The sequence below is a fragment of the Ahaetulla prasina genome, chromosome 1 (assembly GCF_028640845.1).
Source record: "Ahaetulla prasina isolate Xishuangbanna chromosome 1, ASM2864084v1, whole genome shotgun sequence".
NCBI classification, from domain to species: domain Eukaryota; kingdom Metazoa; phylum Chordata; class Lepidosauria; order Squamata; family Colubridae; genus Ahaetulla; species Ahaetulla prasina.
This window is the reverse complement of record NC_080539.1, coordinates 178,698,213-178,716,344: the sequence shown is the minus strand read 5'-3', so window position 1 is coordinate 178,716,344 and position 18,132 is coordinate 178,698,213. Positions and strand designations below refer to the sequence as shown.

The 18,132-nt window shown below is 36.1% G+C and overlaps 1 protein-coding gene across 13 annotated transcripts in view; it reads right to left on the bottom strand.

Moving 5' to 3' along the window:
• TFAP2B (transcription factor AP-2 beta) overlaps positions 1 to 18,132 on the bottom strand; it is a 66,036-nt gene that overhangs the window by 223 nt on the left and 47,681 nt on the right. For 5 of the 13 annotated variants that reach the window (XM_058182768.1, XM_058182812.1, XM_058182785.1 and 2 more), the window contains exons 8-10: positions 8,849 to 9,108; positions 6,994 to 7,056; positions 14 to 4,220 (exon numbers count right to left, since the gene is read on the bottom strand). In XM_058182768.1, coding sequence (XP_058038751.1) covers positions 7,016 to 7,056; positions 8,849 to 9,108 — 301 coding nt within the window. In that variant the 3' untranslated portion in view covers positions 14 to 4,220; positions 6,994 to 7,015. The other 8 variants (XM_058182794.1, XM_058182828.1, XM_058182775.1 and 5 more) reach the window with 6 other exon arrangements.

Here is an 18,132-nt window from a genome sequence, read left to right as displayed (position 1 = left end):
AAACACAACAATCTTTTTATTCTTCTTATTTATGTAAATCAGGTCATCACTGGACAAGAAACCAAGTTCTACCCATTACCATAACAGTTTGTCGATAAAGAATGAAAAAAAAAATCAGATTGGGTACTATCTAGTATCAAGCGCTTGTAATTTTTTTTTTGTCTTTTTCTCTATTTGATCTCAACCCTCCCAAGATTTAAATTCCCCACCCATTCACAGAGGTATAGTCACAGATAAATAATCCCCAAACTACTTGCTTGCTGTATTTACACAATCCCATTAAATTAAGCATAAATAAATATATACAAACTCATCATTGAATACCTTTCCCATTTTTTTAACCCACCCCATTACTTTTCTGGAAGAGACCCCTAAAACAATTGATATATTTTTTTTCCCACTGTTAATGAAAAGACTATTCAAGAATAGGAGTCAGTTTTACTGTTTTAAATGTTTTGTGATAACATAAAAAGAGAATGTAATTGATTTCCCAGTCTTATTTTTTGTTTAAGAATTTGCCTAATTTTAGCTTTACTCTTTGAGTCCTCAGTTCTTAAAAATTCACGGTGGGAGCACAGATTCCCTTCTACACTCACAAGGGTTTAACTTTCCTAGAATGGGTTTCATAGAACGGGTGGGTGGCAAGGGGTTACACGGCCCAGGCTTTTAGTCACCCATGTTTTCTTTCTCAGCACACATCATTGTTCATTTTAAATGTTCTTTAAAAAAACATAAGATAGAAAATTGGAGAAAACAAATACCAGTATTGGAAAACATACACTCACACTTATATTTTAATAAACATATGGCCGAGAACATACATCAGTGCAATTAAAGCATTAAGTTGTTAATTGCAGATAAGTTGCTTTTAAGAAGGGTGGAAAATTTTAGTCAGAGCTGTCCCACAAAAAAAGGGGAGGCATTCAGTGCTGAAGACATATCATCATCATTGGAAAAAGGAGGAGACTCCCTTAGAGACACTCTGGGTAACAAAAATCCACTACATGGAAGAAATAGCTAAGAAATCTCTATTGTAACTCTGCTGCCATCTAGGCATTGTCCAGATTTTTTTCAACCAGCTATATATTTGATTTAACAATATGTTTGTAAGAATCCCCCACTCCATTACTTCTATTACCACTCAGCAAAAGAAAGACAAAGGTTTTAATAATACATGGAAATGCCTCTAAGGTAAATCCAGTGGAAGAGCAGGGATCACACCTTGGTCTAATAAGCAACTCTAGAGCAAGATGCTTGTAATTGATTTAGCAGCTAGTTTGTTCCACAGTGGATAGTTATCCCTACCACTTTGGCAGCTCTTCTTTTACTGAAAATTTAAGTAGATAATCGGGCAGAAAAGAGGGGGCTAGGATGGAATGGGAGGATGCCTTTAAATTGTCAACAGAAGACACTGTTTTCCCAAAGTATTCTTTAGATCACCAGTGATCATTCAGGGTTTTGGGGGAGGGATTTAGGGTTGGGTGATGATTCATTCCTCTGGCCCCACACACACATTCCCTTTGAAATGTCTTGAATTGCTACAGTTCCATTGTCCTTCCCTACCAGTAATGCTGCCATTGTCGTTCCATTACTATCTCAAGGGTGATGTATTGCCCCCTGCCACTGGAAAACTGCTGAGAACTCAGCCAGCTAACTGGATGAATTGATTGAGCCAAAGGTGAAAAGAGAAAGCTATGAATTCAGATCTTTCCTTCACTAAGACTGATTGCCAGCCTGGCCATAGGGAAGTTGTACTTTCCCATTTTCCTTCCGTGTCTATGGGATATACCTTACAATAACATGTAGTTTTTTCCCCAGGTGTACCAAAGTGGTTGCAATAGAGAGCTTGGACAGAAAGCAAAAGGAGGCCATTTCAAAGAGAAACCACCCCAAGGGAAAGAGTCAAAGAGTCCTTTCTTTCACGATTGCTGGTTTCATTTAAAGGAAGCCTGATGTGAGAAATTATCACATACTTGTCCACCAATATACTAAACCTAAAGTGAAAGAAAGTTTCATTTAAAACACATTTCAGAAATTCCCTCTCAAACCATTTTCCTTAAGATGCAGGTCTTAAATACTCATGACTAATGCAACCTTCCTCTCTAAATTACTCCAGAAATCAAACAATGTTTCCAGTAAGGCGATTCTATTACTATGTGGCTCAGAGACTTCATCTACTGCAAAACTGGCCAGAAGACAGTAATAGGAAAAGTTGCACCTGTTGAATGTGAAGCTACTGACAGCCAGAAGAAACAACAGGTGCCAAGAACCTCTGCTATTCATAGCATCAATTCTTACTTCATGTAGCTGAGAACCAGAGTGGTAACTATCAGAAATAAGATTCCTGAGTAATAATACCTTGTAGCTTTGCAGATAGTATTGACCACTCTATCAGCTCTTGCCAGCAGTGCCATTGACTGTACTGTAACTGTACTAATTGTACTTGTCAGAATTGGAGAGCTATGTAAAGGGACATTTCAAATTACCCGACAATAGCACACCTGTTTGGCTTTAGAACAACTACCAGTAGTCTCTCTTTTAAATTTGGGTGTGTATGTGTGTTATAACAAAGCTACTGCAGCCATATGTGTATTTATTCATATACAATAGAATATTTAAACAAAGGAGAACAATTTCCAAGCATAGAACAAGATGTGCAGGAAGCACAAAAGCCTGGGTACAGTGTTGGGCAAAGTATGTGTCAGTGTGTTCCAAATTTAGCTTTTAAGTGATACAACAAAGTAGCAGCCAATCTTAATTCTATAATAATGGAGAATAAGGTTGATTTAACAATTGGATTGTTACAGAGGGAAGTAATTACTTTATTTCAAGTGACTTTGGCGGAGCCCTTGGTAAAGCCTCACATCATTTCTATGCCTGGGAGGATCTGTTCCACCAAAGACTGTGATCTATTGCAGGTCACAGTCTTTGGTGGAATGCTGTTTTTTACCCTTTAAAATACAGTTTAATTTACCCTTCTCCACTGACTGAGCAAAAGAGCCTAAAATGGAAAAGTCTGAACACTGGTTTCTTATTCAGTTTGTATCTTCTTGTCTGTCAAAAATCTTGTGCCTTTAATGGCTGCTTACAAGAATTCCAGTAAGTGCAGTAGATGAAGCATCACAATGCAGAGAATGGGAAAAATTCACATTCTCATCGAAGAACAGAAATGAATGGCAAGAGAACCAACAGTAGTAGAAACCTGCTTTTGACTGCCACAAATGTATATAATCTCAATAACTATATTATTTTTCAACAGAATTTTCTCTGAATTTAGAATTGCTAATTTTCTCCTACTAGACTCTTTTATAGCAGTTTGATACACAGGAATTTTCAAATAGCTTCTTCTGCTAAGGATTATATTATGGGCTACTTTTAATGATACTGCAAATTTGTTTCTTCCTATTTAGGTAATAGCTGCAACAAGAACTTCATTCCTTCACCTCCAATCCTGCAATAATAGTGGGGAAATTAAATGAATTAAAATGACAATGCTATGCTTTTCCCCATGTAAACAAAACATTCAGTTTTCCTCAGACATTTTAAAGAGTTTTGATCAAAGATGCTTTTTCTACAACTGCAGTCCACGGGGATACCAAACTGTTTCATCCAGTAATACAATACTGCCCTTTAAGCAGGGGACGCAGTACAAAAGTACTATGTAAGACAAAATTTTGTGCATTGACTTTATGATGTAATTCTAAAGATCAGTAGTGAAACTGTATAGGTAGTGCTTAAATGTTATATGGTTTTACAGGGTTTAGAAAAGTGAGAAATGCTGTTTTATTTTTATTTGACCAAGGTATCATTGATTCATAAATTTATCTCACTCATAAATTAATCTTATTCATGAGATTTAAATGGCATCAATTACTTTTAAGACTGTATTGATGACTAATATTTTAATACATTACTTCAAGAAAAAGTTGGGTCCTGCATCTGTGATGTAACAGTAGAATGGGCAGCCAATTTTTTATATACTTGAGTAATTTACAAAGCTCTTTAAGAAAAAAAAACCTTAAAAGTAGATTATTGGCTTCTAGAAACACTGATGGGATGAGGAATAAAATTACCAAAAATAAGAGATGGGGGAAGAGTAGGGCTTGGCATAGCAAAGGATGGATTGCACAAAATGTATCTCTGAAAATATGAAGATGCCAATCAGTGTGTAGACAATACTGCTCAATCCATTTGTGCATTCTGCTGCAGGGTCACAGAATCTGTTGGTGATACCAAAAAAACAAAACAAAACACCTTGTGAAAGAATATTCTCCTGGAATAGTTAACAAGTTATTGGGGCAGAAGACCCTATCCAGTAAAACCACTGGCATTTCTTTCTATTTCCTTCTGTCGTTCATATGCATACACACAATTAGTTTGAAGGTCAGCAAGCTGAGATTGGGACACGCTTACCAAATAATGCCTCTAACCACCTGCTCTTTAAAGCTAAATAATAATTTGTCTTCCCATACCCAAATAATCTTTCAAATTTTATTCTAAAACAGCAAATCAGGTTTCTCTGGGTTGTTATGCAACAAACTTTAGCAGCATTTAAAAGTAAAAGGCAGGTGATTCAGTAACGTGTCTATTAAGAGAAAAATATCTCCTGATTAGCTGTTCAACTTTTCAATTCTTCTGCCTCAATGTCTTGTTTAATTTAATGATAATCTGTATCTTAGGCACAAACAGTTGAATTTTAATTAATGGAATATTTTTTCAGTAGGCCTTTTTAATGTTAATTCAATTTGGATCTTTCATGTTCACATCAACAGGACGAATAGTAAATTATTTTTATTTTGCAAAAGGGAACTTGCTATATTTATAAAATTCGCCAAGAAAGCCTAAATTCAGAGAAAATAGAAAAGCAATCAATACTGCGATTGCCTTCAAATACCATAAAGTGTCCTCTAAAATAGTATGAACATAAAGATCCATTGTCTTTCCTTTCTTCTTTCTTTCTGGATACTGGAATGGACAAGACATACAAGCAAGATACAATTTTAAAGTATGTCATATAAACGAAGTTATCTTAAAAGTATGCTATATAATCCAGTCAATATTAAGCACATTTAAATTCCATTGGCTTTAATAGGATCAAGTCAAACATATACTCGATTCTCTGAAAAATAAATGTAGCAAACTGGGTAGATGGAACTGCAGTTTTGACTTTACTGTGTTTCATGATGAAGACATGTCTTTTTCCTTAGGGACAGTTCCTATTAAACCACAATATTTAATATATTAACTGTTAATTGCCTAGATAAATTGGGCAGCTTAAAAAAACTAGAACTAAAGACAGCAAAAATGAACCAATATCTTTTTCCTCAAGTAAATAGAATGGCTGCTACACTAAGATAATATCACTCTCCAAAAAATAAAAAGTATGTTGACTTCATAACTATTGTTTTTACTATATTCCTAATTAAAATGAATTAATGTCATATGGAAGTTAGTTAATATTTTTCAAGTTCTGCAATAGCCATGATCACAATCTTATTGTAGAAATACTGTGCTTAATCATTCATCCTCCTAAAATATCACTGAAATTGGACAGGTATGAATTAAGAACAGAATTCAGAGCTTCTCCCACAACTGAACTAATAGTTGGCATTAAATCAATTCCTATTAAACTCAATAGAACTGCAATTTTAGTAGTTAGATATTACATATGGATGGAAGCTCCACAGATTGATGAACTTTCCTGCCTAGATAAATATACTCAAAAATGGTGCCTTAAGATGTCCATAGACAAGTCCTATTTAAGAGCTTGGGAATTTGTCTCATTAAAAACAAACAAAAAGGTGAATTCATGACACCAAAATCATTCAATGTGAAACAATAGTTTTAAGTACTTCTAAATTGGCTTGGTTGGGAATTAGGAATCACAGGGTCATCTTTTAAATGCACAATACATAATTTAGCATTTATGGTATATAGCTTCCTATATGGAAAAAGTACTGATAATTATAAATTAAAAATATTTCAAGCATCTGCACATTGAAATATATCTGTATAAATGCTGCAAAAGATGCAACTCTCTGGCATATAATATGTGCAGTTGCTTCAAATGAAACATTAACCACTGCTGTATTATGTGATCCCAGTTTATAGTGTGAAATGATCTAACTTTTATTGAAAACTGCAAGTACCCAAATAGCATTTGAAAACTGCATTTCAAATAAAAAATTGACTTCCGCATGGATGATTAGCCATAGACCCAAGCCTTCAATGTTCCCTTAAGTGGAATTAAATTCCACCAAAATTAATGGAACTTACAGCCATATAATGTGTTTAGGATCAGGGTGGCAGGCATAATACATCTTTATCCTATTCTCATCTTCTAGAATGAATTCAGTATGTGAGGCCAAAATGAAGCATAGACACAAGCTGTTGTGACAAAGGGAAACAATCTTTCAAAATGCATGAAATACCAACAAAACCTTTGCAAAGTGATAACATGCAGGGTGACATTCATTTTCCCCTTAAGGGTGGTTTCTTTTCCTACCTACTCCAAAAAAGGAGTTAAATGTTTTTTTTTAAAAATGTAATTTATACTTAATCACTGCAAGTTATTGGAAAATGGCCAATTCCTCCTCTTCCACCCCAGGGTCAAGACAACTATTTGTCTTCCAAGTCAAAATTTGCAACACTCCTTTGATAACAAGGGGAAACTGATTTCCTTAAATTTAGATACTAATTTAATAATGAACCATGATTCTTATATTTCCTCTTTTAGAGAAGGTAATATTTAACAAATCTGCTTTTGCTCTGTGCATCAAACACTATTGCCCCACCTCCCAATTCTTTTTTTTAATATATATAATTTTGGAGGACATAGTATTTGCTTCTAAATCAGCATCACTTGCTTAGTTAGTGAAGCCTTAATCTATTCCCTTTGAGCTTCTTTAAAGAAGTACACCTGCAGAATTCCAAAACAACTGACTTTGATTTGAAAAGGAAAAGTGTCAGAATTGTGGATTTTCATCTCAGTACCTGATGAAATGTGTACGGAGCTCTAGTCCTCTTTGAAGAAGCTCATAAGCCAAGCGGGCAAAGCTTTGGGAAACAGAAGAAAATTAAAAAGGTGCATACTCCTGAGAAGGTTTAACATACTTATCAAGACATTCTTCTTATTAACATTTCTTTCAAAGAACAAAGAGTGTGGCTGTGATCTGAGACATTTTAAAGAGAGGCAGTCATTGCTCAAATTTTAGTATAAAAATGTACAGATTGATACCATTATCTGTGACCTTATCTTCTACTGTTACTGTTCCCAGTCTAGGAGGCCTAACTGCACTCCAATGCATACATGAATCTCTTCCATACATGGATTTTCACTTTTATAGCACACACTTTCATTTGTGCCTCTTGTGGGGCACTGCGAGCCCTCCCCTTCAATAGGACAAGTTATTTCATAGAAATGTAAAAGGTAGTGTTCCAGGTGAGAGCTCCATGTGTATTTTAGAAATTTTTTATCAAACGAACTAGGAATAAAGATTACCAGTTTCAGGCACAGGGCCAGTTCAGTAGTAACATTTGCCCTCCGTACAACAGTAGTTATGAAAAAAGTTGCAATTGAAAAGAAAAGGCATGTTGATCTTTATATCTATCCACAAAAAAGAAATGTTCCTTTTCGCTTTCCTGTTCTTCACAGTTGTTGCATGCCTGTGCAACGTTTTTTCCACAGGTACAACTTCATGAAAATGTTTACTTCATGATAGGCATATTTTATTATGAAACAAAGGGTTGACTCTCATGGTCAGTTATTTGGTTTCAGACTTAGTCATGCTGAGTTGTAGATCTAAAGTTAGTAATGGCTAATTTTGATTACAACGGGTCTCTTCCAAATATGACCAAGTCTGGATCCAATCCAATACCTTAATGGAGCATATATACACAAATTATACACATCCTTATGGATAGAAAAAAATGATTATTTGCAGCCCCCAAGTTTCAGGATTAAATATGTTAAGTGGGCAGCTTTTGATTAACACTTTAGGTAGGTATCCAGAGCAAGCAGAGGCACCTGAGAGCAATCCATTAGCTCTTCCACTTACTCATCCATATACTGTAGTTGGTTACATTTTAACATTTTCACAGTCTGAACCCATCATCTCTGCGCGTAGTTACTAACAATTCTTCTTAATGACTCATAGTTTGGACAGACCCAGATTTCCCCCTTTCTTTCCATTATTAGGAAATATTTTGGCCAAATGCTACTGACCAATATGAGGCCCAGTTATTCAGACCACACAAAGAGAGAACAGCAAAAAATTTGCACAAAATCAGGAAACTTGCTCTGAATGGGACAGTCCAATATAAAATATATCCATCCCTTAGGTTTTTCTTTCTACTTTAGATAGGTTTTTTAAAATAGTAATAATACAGAAACAGACTGTGTACCTCGGCCAACATAGCAACGTTATCAAAATGATTCTTCCAATAAATTATTGATTGCTTTTATCTGTTATAATTTCATCCCCACCAAAAATTATTTTAAAAAAGTATTGTGGGATGACAGAAGTGGAAAATCCTGGATGTTATCTTCAAAAGTTCCTTTGCCACAGCCACTGAGCCACTCTTCCTGTTCCACTGTGCGCCTCTGACCTTATTTTCTTTTTAAAATTATTTGCAGATGTGACCTACCTAGCGTAATTCTTCCAAAACCCAATCCAATATTTTAAAGCTAAAATTAAATGTTTTTCCTCCCAAAGGATCGCTCTCAATCTCTCCTTTTTTTTCTGTTTTACCCCCAATTTTCATTAGCTTGCTTTCTGATTTTTTTTCTCTCTCTCTCTCTCTCTTTTTCATTTTCTGTGCTTTTCTTCCTTGTCTCCAGTTTTACTACCTGGTCCTTCCCCAGAAGTGTGCCTGTTAGCAGAGTTGTTGTTCAAGAACATCTTGTCCATGCCTTTGAGAGCTTCCGTCAGGTAATTCTGGAGAGCAGTCAGGGCAGCACAGATGGCTGGGGAGCCAAAGCCATGAGTGATGAGACTGAAGTGAGTCAAGCAACTCTGGATCCCTGGCTCCAAGATGGGGGTTGGTCGGCTATTGCCAATGGGTGTCCGGTCTTGGGCCAAAAGATCAGTAAATTCTTTACACATTTGCCTGGAGTTGAAGAAAAAAGATGACAAGAGGATTAGATCAGTCAGGATTAGAGTACTCTGATGACTATCGGTATTTTGGGGGGGGGGGGAAACAACCTACCAAAACCTGACAATTAAAGCATTCTTTCATTATTATGGTGAAGAGATTTCCTTTGAATTCTATTATTTTAAAATTTGTACTTGTGTCACCAAGTATCTCACTTCAAATATCCTTTGCATTCAGAACAATGAAAGCTAATTAATCATCTAGACCAGGGCTGTCAAACTCCCGGCCCATGGGCCGGATGCGTCACGCGCTGGCCACACCCACGCCCGGTTTAGCAAAGGGGAAAAAAGTCCCGATACATCATGTGACGATGCCGTGACAACGTGAGTTTGACACCCCCGATCTAGACTGTAAAAATCGGGACAGTCATCAAACAATGGTGAAGAGTTAGAGCATTCTGTATCTCTGCACTTTCTAGTAATCATCTGGTTTGCTGCAGCTCAAATCTGGTAGCTGTAATAATGTAATAAGGGGAAAAGTCCTTATGAAGTTTGACATTTCGGGTAATCTATAGATCACAGAGATAACACAAGCTGACTTGCTCAAGTGAACAATGCTTATGCAAGTCAGCAGAATGGTTAAAGAGTCATGCTGGACATTTGTCAACAATTCTTTTATCAGCATAACCTGCACAAAATTTAAAGAAAAAGGTAAAATCTCCTTCAAGTTGAGCTGAACTTGATACAGATAGTTTTCTGGAAACAATACAGAAGTGGTTTGGTATTGCCTTTATTTATTTATTTTATTTATTTATTTTGTCACAACATCATATAAAAAGATTATATAGTATATAAACATATATATGAGTAAATATTAGGAGGTATCAGCATATATATATATATATAGGAAGAAGAAGAAAAAAACAATAGGACAGGAACGGTAGGCACGTTTGTGCGCTTATGCACGCCCCTTATGCTCCTCTTAGGAATGGGGTGAGGTCAATAGTAGAAAGTTTTTGGTTAAAGCTTTTAGGATTATGGGAAGAGACCACAGAGTCTTCTTTGGGGCCATTTTTTAAAAAAAACTTCCAGGCTAGTATACACCCCTATTAGTCTTTCCAAGATTTAACCAGAATGGCCATTCTTAGTTTCATAACTCAGTGTCAGCTTTCTAGTTCCATCAGCCAAGGCAGACTAGGTTTATACGTTCCATAGCTTCTTTAACTGTCATTAGTTAAATAAAATACTAGTGACTGGCTCTTCACCATAAATCATGGTTCACAAACTATAGTGGCTTAGTTCACCAAGCTTGCTGGCCCAAAATAAACAAACCAATTCTTAAACTGCAACCAACATGTATTTTTCTTTCTTTCTATGACATCCTGTGTCTGAACCATCAATTTTAGCAGGGCTATTATATTAGAATTAGAATCCTGTATCGCCTTCCTCAACAATATATAAGTATTTATTAGGAGAGTTGAAAAACAATAATGCCAGAGATACCAGAAGTTGTATCTCCAATGTGCTTTCTGGATTTGGAGTCATTATGAGAATAGAAATTTTAAACAGAAAGAGCTTTTATATGTATGCACACACATACAATATGACACTGAAAGCTATGCAGGTTGAATTCATGCATAAGTCAGAAATGCAATTGTTTTCATTTTATTAATTTATTTAATATTTCTCACTGATGTCAATAATGCATAGAGAGACTTGGATATCACAGATATGCATACAATTTTTACTGATATTGCTGTACAGCTACCTATCAATCCTAAACAGAATACATCAGCATGCACACATACCCATAAAACAAATGTTCAGTTTAAAAAAAGTACAATGCTTGCTGGTTACCACTTTTAAAACACTACAAGGCTTGGTGCCAGGGGTTTGAAGGATTGCCTCTCCCCTATTATATCCACCTGGCCCACCAGAACAAGAGGGCAGAGTATCTTCTGGGTCCCATTGATTAGGGAGGTACACCTAGTGGGACCATGAAAAAGGGTCTTCTCGATGGCCACCCGTTCTTTATGGAGCATCATTTCCCCCTAGGTAAACTTAGCCTCCACTTGTTGCATTTCCAAAAGGCCCTAAAAATCTGATTTTGTCAGTGGGCCTGGGGACCACGGATGGAGATGGAGCTGATCAAGTGGTTGATTTGATTGTGTTGCTGGGGCCATGGATGGGTAGGGTGAGATTTTTATGTGTGGATTTTTAAATGTTGTAAGCCACCTGAGTAATCTATGTGTGAATTGGGTGGCCATGTACCATGAGTTCTATCTCTTTGAGGGAGAAATTTAATTAATTAATTAATTAATTGTAAGTAAATAATAAGTAAGACCAGTAGTAGGCACCAGAGATCATTCAACTGTTGGATTCAATTCCTTAAAATCTGTTTTATTTTTATTTATTTGATTAGCCTTAGAACAATTTTCATCCCAATTTCTGTACTAAATGAAAAACTAATTATCAGGAATGTTAAATCCCATTGGCTAATGGATACGTAACTATTTTGACCTTGCTCTTAGTTCTGATGCATAGAAAAATTCAGACAGAACGTTAGTCATGCCTGCTCATTAACGTCCCACTGGTAACACTCTAGTTCCTTCCATGTTGTTCAAGACTTCAATTAGGCAAACGCGGTGCCAAAGTAAATAATAAGTAGGGTAAATGTGTCACATTTTCTAAACTCAACAATTTATGCTGACTTTAGAAAGTTGATTAAAATTGACAAATTGATGCAATCCAGAAGCTGAGATGACAGATGTGCCAGTGAGATGGGTGCATGCCAGTGTAATCCATCCATTATACAAGCATTTAGAAATATGGAGCAAGGCAATTGATTGCAACATCCATTTTCTACACGGGGCAAAGTGATTTACAGGAAGGCACTGTATATAAATACTAATTCAGCATGAAATGAAGTTATAAATAAAGCTGTATTACAATATGATGGCTCAGTTGTGATACTTCGAAAGTGACGGCAGGTGACAGTGAAAATTTAAAGAATCCTATTTGTGGGTCTCAACTGTTAGATGTATTAAAACAGTAAAAAATTAAAAATGGAAATGTTGAAGTTACATGCCAAATGATAACACATTTGCATCTTCAAAAACCAAAGGCAGGAGTTGGGGTCCATGAGCAGTTGAAGTTTTGAGACATTAATATTGCCTGGCCCTGCAGACAAGGGCAATGTAATTCCAGTCATGTCTAAAAAACATCTGGCCAAATTTGGGCAAATGATTTCTCAGTCATCCATATATCTCTTTAAATTATGCTGTCAACAAAGCAACCTCTTTCTAAGGCACAAAATAAATGAGATCTCTTTGGGACTTGCCTGCAAGATAGAACAAGTGGGGAAACAGGCAGTACATACTGCGAAAGGCCTAAGTCTGACATAAAGCACCAAACAATATTGGCAGGGGAGCCAAAGGGAGGCATAAATCAAATAAACAGAAATGCTATTGTAAAAGTTTCAATGGACTAGGGAAAAATATCTAAATATAGCCACAGATTTCATATTCCCCCCCTGCCGGCTCCCAGCTGCTGTAGTAAAAGCATCAGATCTATGGATGATTAACTGTAAATATTGGGAAACATGCATTAAAATTTATTTTGCCATCTTGAAGGGATAGCTACAAGCCAGGAAGTCTACTGAAATGTAGATTTTTATGTGAAAGGGAATTAGGCCCAAGGTCAACCTTCCTAAGGAAAAATGAGGCAGAGAAGGTAGCATACTCTCCTAGGTCTACACAATACATTTGGGATGACAGCAGTACACCTAACAATACTTCAACTGTTATGGAAGAATGGCACAGTAGCTAAAGCCACATTTTTCATTACTTTATTTAGAACTATTTTATCCATATAATAAGGTAGAGTTGTGATACATTTTTGTCCCAGCTGCATGGGACTCTGACTCAGCAGTGAAATCCAGGTGGATCTATCCAGCTTGCGTGAGCCGGTAGGGCTGGCAGCAGGAGGCTCCATCTACCCACCAGGACATCATTACGTCCTGTTTTTGACCCTCTGCGTATGTGCAGAAGAGGCACACACACTCACATTTCCGAATCAAGAAATATTCAGTTTCAAGAAATACGTCCTCCATGATGGCATCTGGCATGCTGAAATGTGTTAAAAATGGCTTGTGTGGTTGTTTCAATGTCCAAGTAACAACCACTGTAGAATATTTATATGCCAAATACTAAATTTTGCATGTTTTTTGCTTCCTCATTATCCTGCCTCATTACCTCAGGGTAATATTTCAGTGCAGCAATAGTATAGGACAGTGAAGGATTATATATTTTCTTGCAACATCCATATCTGAATCAGACAGCAGTGATCAGAAACTTTGGGTGCAAAGGTTACCTCAGCAGTAATAGAAACAGGATGCTCTCTGCAACCATACAATAGGACTACTCAACCTTTTTGCCTCAGGTGTTGAAAAGGTTAAAGTCAGTTCTGACACACTCATTTTGCAGTGACTACAAAACAAGCCAGGTCTACTTAGTTACAATCCTATAATTTCACTGTGGTTGTGTTAATCTCATCCATACATGAGGCAGGTTACTCACAGCTCAAACCAAGTGAATTAACACACTCAAGCAGAAAAGGGGGGAAACTGCAATAATGTTCACAAGGAATGAAGTCTATCTAACATACAGTACATGGAATAGAAAGTTATTCATATGAATAAAACATTTAATTAAGCAATATCAGTCATAATTCAAGAACAAGGGTAACACTGTGGGATAAATTATCATCTTATCAAAATTGTCAAAATTGTAATTGATTTTATAATTCTTCAGTACATCAAGAAAGAATATCAAACCAAAGCACCAGTTACACAACAACAGGAGTAACATAACCATTCAGAAAAAAATCAAAATATTGGAGTGGCTAAGGAATTATTGTAGAAGTGATATAGATCAGGGCTATATCAGTGATATAGCTTTGCTGCCTGGGAAATTCTGGGAGTTGAAATCCTCCAGGCTTAAAGTTGCCAAGGTTGGAGACCCCTGATATAGAAACTTCAAATTAAAATGTGAACTTTGTTCACATCTTGCTGAATCATTTTTATTGAACAAGCTGTAATTAGGAGTTGAACAACACACAATAATCTACAGTCATTTATCATACTTTTCACATACCACACTGATCCAATATCTGATTTGTTTGGTTTTGGCTTAGCATATTAATTAAACTTAACCACTTCACAGACAACTGTATAGTTAGTCCTCAGTAGTTAACAATTGTAATTGTTAACAATGTAAGTTAATAATGGTAATTGGAATTGGGAGCTCTATTGCTAAGCAACCCATCGTAAAGTACAATGTCATGTGACCATACTGACTGACAATGACAATTCCAGTTGCCCCAAATTCTGTCATTAGATATGAGATCAGGTAATCACCATTTGCAAGCTCTGGCCAACTTTCAAATTGACTTTACTTGTTGGAAGGTGGAGGTGAAGGTTGCTAATGGAGATCATGTGATCACAGGATGTTTGCAATGTCATAATTGTAAACTGGTTTGCCAAATGCCCAAGTTACAATCATATTACTGTGGGAATGCTGCAATGGCCACAAGGCTAAAAGAACCACTCATAAGCCTCCTCACCCGTCATCATAACTTTGAACATCATGAGCCATAGCATCTACAATTCCTAGACAAGATATAACTACCAGGCCAAGAACAATTATCATTGTTACTTTATTTCCTAAATACATGCCTCAAAAGACCCCCCAAAAGTTTATAATAACATATTGAATAATCTAAGCTTTTCATGTTTATTATTTCCACAGCCAATATTACAAGACTTTTATTAAGTGTATCTACATATTATCTTCCCTGAAAATAACACGTTTTCCTTCCAAGTGTAAGTATGGAAGAGAAGGAGGGAGGGACCATTTTTTCTGGCTTTTATTTCACCAGTGTTGTAGAAGAGCTCCTGGTACTAAGGCATGGCCACCACATATGCAAACCTCTATTAAATTCTAGCAGCCATCTTCAGGAAAGCAGAGATGAAGTAATTTTCTGCATGGCACCCCAAGTAATCTACCTAATATATTTAAATAGGTCCACAAAAGTAATGTCTAGAACATTGTGATGAGCCTGTACTTAAAGATTTTGAACATATTGGAATATATATTATGCTAATCTATAAGACTGAAACCAAAGATTTTGCTAGTACAGGTAGTCCTCAATTTATGACCATAATTCAGCCCGGAATTAATTATGGTTATAAATTGTGCCATCATGTGAGTGAGTGATCCAATCTTAGGATATTTTTTGCAGCAGTCATTAAGCAAATCACCATGGTTCTTAAATAAATTAATGCTCATTAAGTGAAACATTGTCCACAATGGGATTTTTTTTTTTGCAGGAAACAAGTTTCTGGTAAAAAAAAAAACCATAATTCACAGTCTTATGACCGTGGAATACTGCAAACTCATAAGTGCAGGCCAGTTGCTAAATACCCAAAATGCAATCACATGAACACAGGGGGAAGCTGTTGCAAATTCAAATCTGGGTCATAAATACCATTTTTGGGGGGTCTATTGTAACTTTGAATGGTTGCTATGTAACCAGTCATAAACCAAGGACTACAGATAGTCCTCACTTAGTAACTACAATTGGGAGTTAGCAATCACTAAGCAGAAAATCACATAACCGTGGCTGACTTACAACCTCTCTTCCCATTCAGTCATTAACTGAATCACTGTGGTTGTTAAGCAAAACATCACATGACTTTGATTTATGATTTTAATTTCGCATTTTCCATTAACTCTGCTTCTCACAAGCCACTCACAAAGCACACAAATGACAATCATGTGACTGTTGTTGGGTGTAAGGGTTGCAAATGCAAGAATTGGTCACAAAGCTGGGGGGGTATTATACCATTGTAATGTCAAATAGTCGTTAAACGGGGCAATTGGTAAGCAAATCTGAACTCTAGTCCTTTGTTCTTCCAGCTGTACTTTTTCCTCTTAAGATGATTTCCACCGATCTTCTCCTAATTTCCAGAGCATATCTTCTTACTCAAGCTCAGCTTTCATTTGCTAAACCTCTTTGTTTTGTACAGTGCACTGAGTACTCTCACTTAAGTTCTATTCCTTTATTTTATTTACTCATTTACTTATTTGTTGACTCCTGGCAACTGCCTGGATTAGTCCCTATTGTTTCCTTGTCAAGGTTTCCAGAAGTGGTTTATCATTGCCTTCTTCCTATGGCTAAAATGGGTGACAGCCCCAGAGTCACCCAGCTGGCTTTGTGCCTAAAATATGATTGGTAACCGGTCTCCTGGCTTCTTGCCTGGTACCTTAACCACAGTAATAAATTGGTTCTCTTCTATCTCCATAAGCCAGTGTTTTGTTTTGTTTTGTTGTTTTGGTCTTCTACGGTATTTTTTTCTGCTTCTATCTAGAATTTGAGCTATAAAACAATGACTCGCTAGAACTCCTTTGCTAGTGCATTTGACCCTAGAAAGTAATGTTGAAAAATAAAAATATTAATCTTTATAAACTGTCAGAGTTATGACATCTGTAATATTTTATTATGTATTTCATTTGTAATATCTGCACTCCCCTTTTGTAGAATTAAAAGCAAGTCTCTAAGAGGGACCATTAAAAACTCACTGTTTATAAATGTCAATTCAGTAAAAATACAGTAAAAACAGTACCCTTAAAACTGCAACACAAGACCAAATCAGGTGATATAGCATTGCCAAATATCTGGGTTAACAGATTCTCTATAAGCCCCAGGACTAACACTAGAAGACCCTTTTCAAAGGCTAAATATATCTTCACAGTAACTCTTTATTACTAGTTTTCTGCTAGAATTAGCATAAAAAATGATTCTGTTCAGGATGCACCCCTGCCCCTCTTAAATTGGCAGTTTAATTTGATACTAATTTTTGCTATTTTGCTACAAAGATCCAGAGTGGATAAATATTCTCTCTTTCAAATAGTGAATTCTCATAATTGTCTGATCTCATAACAAAAGAACTACAGTATTTTATCAACATCATGAATGCACTGTAGCATGTTAAGAACATGGACTGAAAGTACATAATACAATCTTACTTCTGAAACTAATCAAGTGTGATCTGTAAACATATACAGAGCAGTACATGTAAGCCACTTTGAAGATCAAGTAAACAAAATACATTTAACATTTCAGTTATTGGGTATGTGAATGCTACAAAACTGTATTAACTGTGAAGCTATAATAAATTTGTAATAGCTTACATTCTATTATTTCATAAAAAGACACAGCATTTAAATCTAACGTGCAACTGCACAATTTGTAAAGTATCCAAGTATCCTTTTTTCAGTATGAAGAATATTTTTGCACAGAGGGGTATATGAGGTTTAATAAGGCATTTGTCAATTTCAAGAAATAAGAAGAAGCACTGAAAACTCATTTTAACAGTCTCAGTGGACAATTGGTTCCATTGTTTGGAAAATCTCTCAAATCAAGGAGTATTTCATGGCAACAATGCAAAATATGTCATTTGTCTAATGACATCATTATGAAAGTGATGCAAATCACATCATTTAATGATGCCAAATTATGTATTTTGCATCATATGCATAAGAATAAAGGTATGCAAGCACTGCAAATCAAAATGGGGTTTGTTGCATGCATAATCAGTTCTATCAAGCTTTCACTGTATTATAAAGAAAATTGAATATATTGCCTACATTCACTTTTTCTTCATAACTATCATACAGTCTAGAACTTATGAATGAAATGCATTTGTTGACTATCACTAAACTTCATGTAGTTATATATTATATAGCTTTGATGGAACCCTTTTACCCACTTTATTGTTTGATCATCAACTCGAGAGTTATCTAGACCAGGGGTCTCCAACCTTGGCAACTCTAAGCCTGGTGGACTTCAACTCCCAGAATCTAGCTTTGCTGGCTGGGGAATTTGGCTAGGGAATTCTGGAAGTTGAAGTCCACCAGGCTTAAATTTGCCAAGATTGTGTAGGAATTTAGCACCCACCCCCCTCCTAGAAGAATGACAT